This window comes from Pygocentrus nattereri, chromosome 24, assembly GCF_015220715.1.
Source record: "Pygocentrus nattereri isolate fPygNat1 chromosome 24, fPygNat1.pri, whole genome shotgun sequence".
Lineage (NCBI taxonomy): Eukaryota > Metazoa > Chordata > Actinopteri > Characiformes > Serrasalmidae > Pygocentrus > Pygocentrus nattereri.
The window spans coordinates 13,133,003-13,145,622 of NC_051234.1; the positions used below are offsets into that span (position 1 = coordinate 13,133,003).

Below are 12,620 nucleotides of genomic sequence, written 5' to 3' on the forward strand. Positions count from 1 at the left end.
TCAACTATACGTCTCACACAGGTGCCCAAAACAGACTTTAACGCCTCTTCCTCAAATGTTCACACTTTGTGACATTTGACATTTACTGATCACTCTCACCCAGCTGTTTCCCCACCACCCACTCTCACAGATGGGGGGGGGGGGGGGGGGGGGGGGGGGGGGTTGTATGTAGAAATGCGCTGTTGCATCGTGATTTATCTATCGCACCTGCAATATTGATTGAAATGTTAGAATCAATGTAATCTCATAGGCAGTATTTAATAAAACTGGCAGTTTTTAGCCTTTTTTTCCCCAAACACAAAAATCGTGTGTAACCAGTTCCTCACATCCCACTGGTGTGGATTTTAAAATATGATTCCAAATAAAGGCTAGATACCAAAAATCTATTTTTATTTACACTTATGATACTGACCAAATTACTTTATTACTTTATTTTAATACCTAAATAGTCAGTTTTGGCATCTGTGAGTCAACAGGCAGGCTTGTTCCAAAATTGAAACTGGTGATTGGCATTATTCGGTAAGCATTTTACTAACACATCTTGATTAGTCTGTGTTACATTGTGGTCAATAAATACACACACTTCAAAACTCCCCCCACTAATTTCTGGCTTATGCCATTTTTGTTTTGTTATTAAAAAAACAAGGTATTGAAAAAAAGCATTATTCAGCAATCAATATCAAGGGATCAGTATTGGTATCAATAGTGGAAAAATGCAGTGATGTCTAGCTCTATTCTGAACTATAAACCATATCAATCAAATATATTTGAACTGTGATGTCATCAGATTTCAGGATGCATTTCCACAATTTCATCAAATTTAATAAAATATCCCTGATACTCTCAGAAAAGCATTCTGTGATGTGATAGAAAGGATATATTTGTAATTTACAAGGGTGTATGTAGTCATATTGACCAGCCCCATGCATACTTATATTTGCATGCACTTCATAAAAACAGTATAATCAAAGACAATTTTTAAATCATTTATTTAAAAAAGAAAGGGAAATTACAGTAATAATAAAAAGTACCTCAATTCCATTAAAGTATCTTACATAACAAAATCAAAGCCCAAATACACAGAATAGTTCTTGTATAATCATTTCTAAAGATTAACAGCAAAGGGCTTGAGTATCAATTGCCCCTAAAAAAATGTACAAAGAAAATGTACACAGCACTATGTGAGAAACTGAAATGGAGCTAAAAATGTGACACTTATCAATTATGCCTTTTAAAAACTTTATAATGTCATAATTACCATAAACTATTTCAGGATACTTAGTTCTCTCTCTCTCTCGTGTCTGTGTGTGTGGTGGGCAACATAGCATGTCCATGTGGAAGTGAAACGCAAGCATATTTGCTTTTCATCTGCTGATGATGAAAAAGATGAAGAGCACCACAAGTTTCACTAGGCAGCCCTTGAGATATAATGAAAATATAACACTAAGTCATTAGCACAAGCCACCCTGCATTATAAATAGATTTATACATACCAATACATGTGTGCATGTCTTGGCTAAATAGGTGTCATAAAAGCTAACTATGTGGAGCAAGAAAGAAAGAAACATCGCTAAAAGCCCTTTTTTTGTTTGAAAGTCTTAATACCTATGAATCTGCATGTTATATGTAAAGAGCCTCAATAAAGGACATTCTTACATTCTAGTCAATTTTTCTTGCCGTGGTCATGAAGCCAGTTTTCTTTCTCTCTTGCCCCCTCTTACATGATCAGCAATGCATAGTATACTGTGTAACAAATGTTTTGCATATAACACAAACAAAATAAAAAGGTTCACTATAAGCACAACCCGTTTTTGCAAAGACTACAGAATATCTGATAGTAAAACAGACCTGTAAAAGGGTGTTTTTACATCTTGAAGCATTTCATCTACTGGTTCTAATTACTCTATGATAACAAGCATATTTGGTACTTTATTTAGACGAATACTTTAAATTAGAAAGAGCAGTTTACCATTGCAATGCAACTGTATGTTTATGTGTGATCATTAAGATGACTAGTAACAGTACTGGTTAAAACAGCCTGCATATTCCCACTCCTAAATTGTGATACTCATGATCTCGTTACAGTTCGCAGAAACAAAATGTGTTCCTCTGTGTTCCTGTCAACAACTCATCTAGCCATGTTCCGCCCACAAATGCACTCTTTAGTAGCTATAGTTGCAAAGCTAGACAAGTTTTACTGACTGTCAGCGGTTGTGGTCAAAATGTCTGGATACAAATCTAAATTTAGAGTGTTTTCGAAAAAAGTATTTTACTTCGCATACATGTATTTAATATTTTCTTGACTGATCACTGCATTAGGTTCAACTGGGCATGTTTTGTTGTTGTCATTGTTGTTCTGTAATCATGCTAATGTTAACATGCGAATATGGCCAACTTGCCTATCCTATCCTATCATTTCTACAATATAGCTGAAGCTCTGTAACAGAGCATTTTAAACTGGAAACTTTGATCTGATTAAGTAGCAACCTAATGTCAGCTGAACATGGTTTTCCCATTCAGTTTTTAAAGTTGGTCCAAACTTTGCAGCAGTTGCTAAGAAAGAATGCATCTGTAGGAATGGATATACAGATCAATTACAAGCTGGAAGGCAGCAGGGATGAATTGATGCTCTATTTAAGGTAAACTATAAACTGAGATTACACACACAAAGGTTGTAAATATCATTTTATATCCGTTAATATAAATTCTATATATTAATATGGCTCTACAAGCTATCAGTTCAACCATAATTTATTTTTCATCTCATTCATATATTATTTGTTCACTAGTCCTTGGCTAAAGAATGGAACCTGATGTAGGGAACAGAAAGGTGTTGGGTTCAGCATATTATCAGCATAATATAGCATAATATTAGCAACTGTGTATTACAATCGATCTTACACATCCTTAAACACTTACATATGTTGAATAATTCATACTGCATGTAACCATTTTACCTGCTGATAGACACCTGCCTCTTTGGTCCTGCGATATTTGAAGGATACTAAGGCTACCCTTTAAAAGTAAACATTCTGAAACCAATAAAGAATAATAATCATCCTGAAAATATGGAACTAACTAACAAAAACAACGCAATACGTGAAAGATCATACAATCCTTGCATCTGACCTGACAGAACATGTATAAACAGCATGTATATATTTAAAAAAAAAAAAAAAAAAAAAAAAAAAAAAAAAAAAAAAAAAAAAACGTTCTTTGTTATTTCAAACAGCACTCCTGAAAATGGGACACTCTCATGCACATGCACTCCAAGGACAGAATGTAACTTCACTGACCACATGAGCAACAACCTTGGTGCAAATTTAACTGCAGCACATCAAATAAACAACACCTGCATGTTTCAGTTATTCTAAAACTTTAAAGTCTGTTTTAAGATGTAATTGTACAGTGCACAACATGCAAATATTCCCATTATTTACAACAAATAACCGTGTTGATATCTCTCAGTTTCATTCTACATTAACCTACAGAATCCATCTCTCTTTTCCTTATCTCTACATCTCTCAACCCTACTTTCTATTCCTGCCTTCTTTTTAATTTGGGCATTTCTTTGAAAGCAGACACTCAAAGCTATAGATGAGTAAATACGCATATTAAAGGAAAATGCCATTATTTTTCAACCTGTTCACTTTCTGTCACATCATTAAAGACATTATGGACAATAAGTTCGATATACTTAATTAAAAATTTTTTGATAAAAACACACATAATATAAGCCCATCATTCAGCAATTCCCTATCCATTGTTTCCCTATCCAAGTGTTTCAGAAGCACCTTTGAATTGGTTTCTATTATCAGTGCTTCAAGATCATGGATTTTTTTGTTTCTTTTGCTATGTACATGGAGACGCATTTAAATTATTGACCAAGGTAACTGTATACATACATACCCTGGAAGCAGAGATTGATAAATGGAAAAATAATGGAATATTCCTTTAAAATACATTTCTTTCTGTTAAAACTCTTCAGTGAATTCTGGGTGAAATGTACATAAACACATTCTTCTCTTTATGTACAGATATCCCTTTCCTACTATATTACTACTTGATAAAATATAAAACATTTGACAGGCTTACATTGGAGGAGTCCATGAGAGAGTGCATGTGCTTAAAATCTGATTAAAATCTGTAGCTCGTTTGTTTGGGACCTTATTTAAAAATGGTCTTCGATCCAATCACCTTCATTTAACATGTGCATTTGCACATTCATACACACACACAAATACTCAAGGAATTCTGTACTTGAAGCCAGCCCATCATCACATCACCAGGTTGGGGCATACAGTCAGATTCCAGGATGACCAAAGGGACTTGAGCATGGATAGTAGCGCAAACAGGAAAATCCAGGGAACAAATCAATCAATCAAGGAATTTCCCAAAAAGAAAGTCTCACACCTCATTCCAGCACGTACAGTGATCTATTAGTGGAGACAGAAACATTCAGCACATTTTACATAGAATATGGCATAAACTATGTGAAACTATATTTCAAACTCTTATCACTAATGCTACAGTAGGGGCCGTCAAGATTACTCAGTTAAACTTTAATACCAAAAAAAATTTAGGCTCCCCCATTGACTAAAACTTTAGGGTTTCTATAGTGATATGAAAAAATGGGACGGCATTTTTTTTTAAATAAAGTTTTTAGTTTAAAAATCATAACTCAATATCCCATGATCCAAACCCAAATCTAAATCTTTCAACTAAGAAATTGAAAAACACTCTTTAAACTTTTAAAAAAGCAAAAAAAAATTTTTTTTCCTTTTACAAGCTTAACTTTAGGGGTTAAGAAATCATAACATTGTCCTTGTAAATATCTAAAGTCTGAATACTTTTTTATTTTGGGACTGTACTAGATTGCTGCAATGTCCATATATGCAATTTTGATTTTACACAATTGTTTAGTTAAGTCTTTTTAAATGCTTTACAGCCATTTCATTTCCTATAATAACTGACAATTAAATAATCAAAATAATGAGGAGATTACTTAATGACGACCCTGGTTATAATATGTCACTCTTATACAGTATTACCTGGCGACCAGCAGGGATGATGCTCAGTTGTAGCTTCCTCTTTGAATGGTGAATTTAGCAAGGGCATCTTGCAGCCTGTGGTACTCCTCCTCAACATTCTATAGAAATGAAAGTGACATAATTACACTCGAGTTTCATTTTTCAGACAGATATAAAGACAGCAGTTAAAACATCCTGACTCCAATTCATTCATTACATGTTTCCTCTTCTCCATCTTGACACATCACTGACACACTCTCACCTGTAGTTTCTTCAATTTGTCTTCCAGACTGTCCAGTTTCCTGCAGACCTCTTTCATACTCTCATGTGAAAGGACCAGCGGAGCAGCAACTGCTGTTACCTCCTCTATTTTCACTTTTCCATGCTCTTCTTCCTCCTGGCCCTCTGTACTGTGCTCTTCTCCAAATAAAAAAAAAGGAAGGTGAGGGGTACAAGTACAAGAGATGACTGTTTATCCATGATATTAACTTGTGTTGGATATCAAGAGCCAACCCAGGCCGTTTATCAACATGTGTTCTCATGTTCTTGCCTGATGTCATCTTCCACTGCCCAAATTACATTCCAATATACACAAGTACAAAGATCTGTAAGAGTACTTGGATGTATGCTTGATCTACTCCGATTACTGAGGAAGCCTCACTTCATATTCTGCCATCAAGAGTGACCTTAAAATCACATAATTCCCTAATTCAAGAACACTCTTTTTACTAAGAAACATTTCCAGTATCGTCTAGAACAGGGGTGTCAAAGTCAACCGATAAAAGGGCCATAATTAAAAATCTCAACCAATCTGTAGGCCAGCTGAGGTTTTATTTCATTTTTAATTTTATAAATAATCCACATTCTCATAATAATATATATTTGGTATAATTTACTTTTCTGATCTTGCCTAACACACAGAATGCCACTTATGATTTTGTTTAATGTCACTCGTGTTTCATTTTTGATTAATGTCACTCTTTTTTGTCACCAGTCTCTTGTTTGTTCCATTAACTAAAGTTTAATTTAGAAAATTAATCAATTAATCAAAATCTGACCCAAAAATCATATAGTCTGCACAGTGTTATACTGTGTAAAACATCAGTAATACCTAATGACTGACTTCCATCAGTGTCTGTGTCTTGCTTTGCTGAACCTCCTCCGTTCTCGCCATCTGGCTGGGTGTCCTCAGACAGACTGATGCTCCCGACCAACATTCTTTTCAAGGATGTAACTATAGAAGCAGTATAATGCATGTAAGAATGCTGTTCATAAATGTCCTCATTTCAAATTAGTTGTAGAGCAGTCACACAGACAAGAAGAAGAGGGAAAAAGGAAAAAAAAAATATTGACCTTCATCCAAAGCCCCAGAGGCTGACTTCTCCGGAGGTGCATTGCTGTGACCGAGAGGATCAAATCCATTGGCAGCAAGGTAATCGATCACTGAGGCCTGAGAGTGCCTGCTCTTTTCATCTGTAAGGCTGTCCTTATCTCGACCTATTTTAATTAAAAAACAAAGACAGTTTAAACTGTGCAATACCTTTGGTAGAATATATCTTAAAAGTCTTCTGTTTATATTTCTGTTAAAGAAGTACAAAAGTAAATGGTTTTAAATGTACTTAAGTATCAAAATAGGTCATACTGGTCATAATGTAGCAGTCTGCCTTGGAACAGTGCCTGTTTTGCGCGATTTCTAACTGTGTTTAATTGGTAATGTGGTCCACACGGTTTAATTCAGATCCTTCCTCACACCTGTTATGTCTTCGATTTAGGAAGTGACAATCAATAATCCAAGAGTTTGGCAATCTAATTTACAGTAACCTCGTACCACATACAATTTTATTGCACATTTCGTAAGCTCTGGTGCTTAGTAACCGTTGCTAAGCTAAAAACTGAAAAAGCAGTACAAATTCTTACCAGCATTGTTCTTTAGAGGGTCTGCTCCATTTTCAATGGGGCTGAGAGGGGGCTGCAGCCTAGAGGAGAGAAAGAATAACTGTTAATCAGCATAAAATAGTTTTGGATTTGGTTGGCACTATATATAGACGTGATAGAAATGTGGTATGAAGGCGGAAGGCACAGTGCACTTTGCTTAATACGTATAATTTCTATATAAACATGAGATTTATGCTATTTATGGATAAAAATGTGAGCAAGCAAAAGTGGCCATGGTACAAATTTTTGCAATTCATCTTATTTTTTTCCAAGAAAAACAATAATTTAAAAAAAAAAAAAAAAGTACGATTAAATAAATTACTCTTAACTGAATTCACATTTTCACATGTGAAAACGATGATGTTTGCCTAAATGGCTGTAATGTGTAGCTCTTTGACACATGCACACAAAACACACATGCACACACTTACGAGGAGCTATAATGCATTGCAGTGCTTCCTCCTGGCATGCTGCCAGGCCTCGCCCTGTCCAGGGTGGAACAGCCATTCTTCTTTAACTCATCCATTGATAACTTGATCTTCTCTGTCCAACTACAAGGCACAGAAGTTGGGTTTGAATTTGACTTTGGCCAGTGTTTGGTTTACACAGTTATTAGCATATCACCAAAAGCAGTTGATCAGTTGGTCTGCTTCTTCAGTTTTGCACTGGAGCTTTGAGGCTATCTATCTAGGAATGCCACATAGCTAAAAATTTGTAGAAGTAGCACATACTTTTTTTTCATATTTTTTTAATGAATTTCTCTCCATTACTTAACTAAATGTTTTTAAGCAGGTTCTGATGATTTAGGCATGCAATTTGCACAATGGTAATAGTTGAACATGTACAGAAAAACCTCAGAAACCAAAAATGTATTGATTTTCTGACTACATTACAGTTAGGGGGAATTTATGTAGATTAAAATTAATGTTAAACTATCTCTTTAAGACTGTACACTCACGCTTTTCTCTCCCCCACAGACTGGGCCACGAGTTCATAGATCTGTGCTCCACTGTCCCAGGTGAAGATCACATAGAAAGCTTTGCGATCTGATATAGAGGGGAAAAAACATTTCAGTATGAAAGTCTGCACACAACACTAAACACTAAACACTTTTTCTAGCAATCCAACCTGGGGAAGCACACTACCACGCACCTGTGGCCACTTCACGAAGGAAAGCAGAATCCAGCTTGATGATGGGACTCAGCATCTGTTTGCCCTCCTGAGCAGCAATGATGCTTTTACTCTGGCATTTCAGCAGCATCTTATCATCCTGCTTCTGCAGCAAAACCAGCAAGTCTCCCAGCAGCACACCCTGCACATCTACACACACAAATACACACAATACAGAGTGGTTATGTGTTCTCATAACCGCCCAAAAACTGTTTTTTTTAACTGAAATTAAAAGGAAAGCTGTTTAGATCTAGGCCTGACAGATATGATAATATTGTGGCCAATACCAATTTTAAAAAGTTAAAAATTCAAAAAAAGCTGTATATTTATATCACATATTGCCATTTTATTCAAAGGAAGACACTTTGATGAACATGAAACTGAAGGCAAAAAGATATCTAAAGTAATATGTTAACAAATCCCCTGCAGGTATTTTCTGTTTGACTGAAAAGTGAAAGTAAAAATGTAAAAATACGGCAATGTGTTTTTCACTTAAAATAGCAGCACAGCACCAAAAGAAGTTACCTATAGCTTTTTCCTTAGTCACTCTCCAGGTCAGTGCCCCCTCGTAAAGCATACTCCTTGTGGTAAGGTCAAAATTCTAAAAGAAAGTGACAATTCACTTAAGTTCACTTATCTACATTTACATTCCGATACTAGAGCTGAGACACAGTTCTCTTACCTTATACTCTAGGTAGAGCTCATTGCTGGGCTTCAGTCCTGAAGTATCCAACCTGCGCTGGTAGTCTTTTAAAGTCTAACAACAATTAAAGAAAAAAGAGAGGGTTATGGTATAAGAGTCAGGTGAGAGAACATATTAAAGAAGCAACAAATAGAATAGATGAAAATAAGTGACATATTAAGAATTATAGGGCAAACAAACTCAAAAATAAATGCTGAGATATTTAGATTATATATAATAAATTATATAATCAATAATTTGACTCCAAAGTATGAACCTTTTCATTAATCATACAGTGCGGAGGTGTTTCATTCTTATGATTTTTTTTTTCTTTTTTGGTATTCAACAGCCTCACCTGTAGATGAGAGTGGCTAGCAGCAGAAAACAACTCAATAATTGCAAAAGCAAAAGAAAAGGTGCCAAGAATGTCACCTAACCATTTACTGGAATCCTCACAACTTCTACAGTGGTGTTGTTTGACTATGATGTGTACTAATGTAGCTACAGTATCAGTAAAGAAGCACTAATTGGTCAAGGGCCATGACATCTTTTTTGGCTTGTAAAACAGCCCTTAACATTTAAATAAAATGTTCTTTGTAATAATTTTAATTCAGTGAAACTCAGACAATGAAAAACAGTCAGTGTCAAAGAAATACTTAAAACACATTTTACTCACCAGCAAATTCTCCATGTATTTCACCTCTTCATTGACGTGATTTAGGATCTTACGGCAACACTCAGCCGCCTGCTGGATATTCTCTCTCTCTGCATTGTCCTCTGTAAGAAACAAACACCAGGTAAATTTACCCTTCTGTATCTCAGCAAATTATATACTTCTCACAAAGAAAAAGGAAAAATCACTGAAAGAAAAATCTTCTTTTCCCAAAATAAAACAAATGCATGAAACATGGCAGTCTCTGACATTATTTCAGGATCACTGGAATATATATATGGAATATACATCACTACACACACACACACACACACACACACACACACACACACACACACACACACATACATATATATATATATATATATATATATATATATATATATATATATATATATATATCCCCCTCCCATCGACCCACCACCGATGGGAGGGGCAGTAGTAGGGGTGCGGTGCATTGTGGATCGGGCAGTGTCCGAAGGCGTGGGCCTTGGCGTTCTGATCCTCGGTTGCTGAAACTGGCTTTTGGAACTTGGAACGTTACCTCACTGGCGGGGAAGGAGCCCGAGTTGGTGCGCGAGGTCGAGAGATACCGACTAGATATAGTCGGGCTCACCTCAACACACAGCTTGGGCTCTGGGTCCAATCTCCTTGAGAGGGGCTGGACTTTTTTCTTTTCTGGAGTTGCCCATGGTGAGAGGCAGCGGGCAGGTGTGGGCTTTCTCATAGCCCCTCGACTCGGCGCCTGTATGTTGGGGTTTTCCCCGGTGGACGAGAGGGTAGCTTCCCTACGCCTTCGGGTTGGGGAACAGGTCCTGACTGTTGTCTGTGCTTATGCACCGAACAGCAGTTCAGAATACCCAGCCTTCATAGAGTCCTTGGAAGGGGTGCTTGAAAGTGCTCCTCCTGGAGACTCGATTGTCCTACTGGGGGACTTCAACGCTCATGTGGGCAATGACAGTAAGACCTGGAGGGGTGTGATTGGGAGGAATGGCCTCTCTGATCTGAACCCGAGTGGTGTTCAGTTTTTGGACTTCTGTGCAAACCACAGTTTGTCCATAACGAACACCATGTTTGAACACAAGGATGTCCATAAGTGCACATGGCACCAGGACACCCTAGGCCGCAGTTCAATGATTGACTTTGTAGTCGTGTCAGCGGACTTGCGGCCATGTGTACTGGACACTCGGGTAAAGAGAGGAGCTGAGCTGTCAACTGATCACCACCTGGTGGTGAATTGGATCAGGTGGTGGGGGAAGATGCCAGTCAGACCAGGCAAACCCAAACGTATAGTGAGGTAGGCAGGTATCGACAGGCCAAGCGATCTGCGGCTTCAGTCGTTGCCAAGGCAAAAACCCGGGTGTGGGAAGAGTTCGGTGAGGCCTTGGAAAGTGACTTTAAGTCGGCTCCGAAAAGATTCTGGCAAACCGTCAGGCGACTCAGAAGGGGAAAGCAGTGTGCCACTAGCACTGTATATAGTGGAGATGGTGTGCTGCTGACTTCGACTGAAGATGTCATTGGGCGGTGGAAGGAATACTTTGAGGACCTTCTCAATCCCACCGACACGTTCTCCAGTGAGGAGGCAGAGTCTGGGGACACGGGAATAGGCTTGTCCATTACTGAGGCCGAAGTCGCTAAGGTAGTTAAAAAGCTCCTTGGCGGCAGGGCTGCAGGGGTGGATGAGATCCGTCCCGAGTTCCTCAAGGCTCTGGATGTTGTGGGGCTGTCTTGGCTGACACGCCTTTTCAACATTGCGTGGACATCGGGGGTGGTGCCACTTGATTGGCAGACTGGGGTGGTGGTGCCTCTTTTTAAAAAGGGGGACCGGAGGGTGTGTTCCAACTACAGGGGAATCACACTCCTCAGCCTCCCTGGTAAGGTCTATGCAAGGGTACTGGAGAAGAGAGTCCGGCTTATAGTCGAACCTCGGATCCAGGAGGAGCAGTGCGGGTTCCGCCCTGGTCGTGGAACACTGGACCAACTCTTTACCCTCTCCAGGATTCTGGAGGGTTCATGGGAGTTTGCCCAACCAGTCCACATGTGCTTTGTGGATTTGGAGAAGGCATTCGACTGTGTTCCCCGGGGTATTCTGTGGGAGGTGCTTCGGGAGTACGGGGTACATGGCTCTTTGCTACGAGCCATTCAGGCCCTGTACAAACAAAGCAGGAGCTTGGTTCGCATGGCCGGCAGTAAGTCAGACTTTTTCCCAGTGAGAGTTGGACTCCGTCAGGGCTGCCCTTTGTCACCGATTCTATTCATAATTTTTATGGATAGAATTTCTAGGTGCAGTCAGGGGATGGAGGGTGTCCGGTTTGGTGACCTCAGGGTCACATCGCTGCTGTTCGCAGATGATGTGGTCCTATTGGGGACATCAGGCCGTGAACTTCAGCTTTCACTGGATCGGTTTGCAGCCGAGTGTGAAGCGGCCGGGATGAGGATCAGTACCTCCAAATCCGAGGCCATGGTTCTCACGCGGGAAAGGGTGGAGAGCCCTCTCTGGGTCGGGGATGAGCTCTTGCCTCAAGTGGAGGAGTTTAAGTATCTCGGGGTCTTGTTCACGAGTGATGGTACAAGGGAGCGGGAGATTGACAGGCGGATTGGTGCTGGGTCAGCAGTGATGCGGGCTCTTTACCGGTCTGTTGTGGTAAAGAAAGAGCTGAGCCATAAGGCAAGGCTCTCGATTTACTGGTCGATCTATGTTCCCACCCTCACCTATGGTCATGAGCTTTGGGTAATGACCGAAAGAACGAGATCGCGAATACAAGCGGCTGAAATGAGTTTCCTCCGCAGGGTGGCTGGACTCTCCCTTAGAGATAGGGTGAGAAGTTCGGTCATCCGAGAGGGACTCGGAGTAGAGCCGCTGCTTCTTCACGTCGAGAGGAGCCAGTTGAGGTGGTTCGGGCATCTTGTTAGGATGCCTCCTGGACGCCTCCCTTGGGAGGTGTCACAGGCAAGTCCACCGGGGAGGAGACCCCGGGGAAGACCCAGGACACGCTGGCGTGACTATATCGCCCAGCTGGCCTGGGAGCGCCTCGGAATCCCTCCCAGGGAGCTAGTGGAAGTGGCTGGGGAAAGGGAGGTCTGGGCTTCATTGCTCAGGATGCTGCCCCCGCGACCCGAACCCCGGAGA

The 12,620-nt window shown here is 39.6% G+C and overlaps 1 protein-coding gene across 8 annotated transcripts in view; it reads right to left on the reverse strand.

Moving 5' to 3' along the window:
• Positions 1-1,707: 1,707 nt before the first annotated feature.
• Positions 1,708-12,620, reverse strand: part of arhgef1b (Rho guanine nucleotide exchange factor (GEF) 1b) — a 59,336-nt gene continuing 48,423 nt past the window's right edge. For 7 of the 8 annotated variants that reach the window (XM_017703983.2, XM_017703982.2, XM_017703981.2 and 4 more), the window contains 12 exons: positions 9,494-9,594; positions 8,818-8,892; positions 8,661-8,736; positions 8,118-8,285; positions 7,924-8,011; positions 7,397-7,516; positions 6,948-7,006; positions 6,384-6,527; positions 6,142-6,264; positions 5,293-5,450; positions 5,052-5,149; positions 1,708-4,436 (listed from right to left, as the gene is read on the reverse strand). In XM_017703983.2, the coding sequence (XP_017559472.1) occupies positions 5,075-5,149; positions 5,293-5,450; positions 6,142-6,264; positions 6,384-6,527; positions 6,948-7,006; positions 7,397-7,516; positions 7,924-8,011; positions 8,118-8,285; positions 8,661-8,736; positions 8,818-8,892; positions 9,494-9,594 (1,187 nt within the window). In that variant the 3' untranslated portion in view covers positions 1,708-4,436; positions 5,052-5,074. The remainder of the gene's footprint in view (positions 4,437-5,051; positions 5,150-5,292; positions 5,451-6,141; positions 6,265-6,383; positions 6,528-6,947; positions 7,007-7,396; positions 7,517-7,923; positions 8,012-8,117; positions 8,286-8,660; positions 8,737-8,817; positions 8,893-9,493; positions 9,595-12,620) is intronic. The other variant, XM_017703980.2, reaches the window with a different exon arrangement.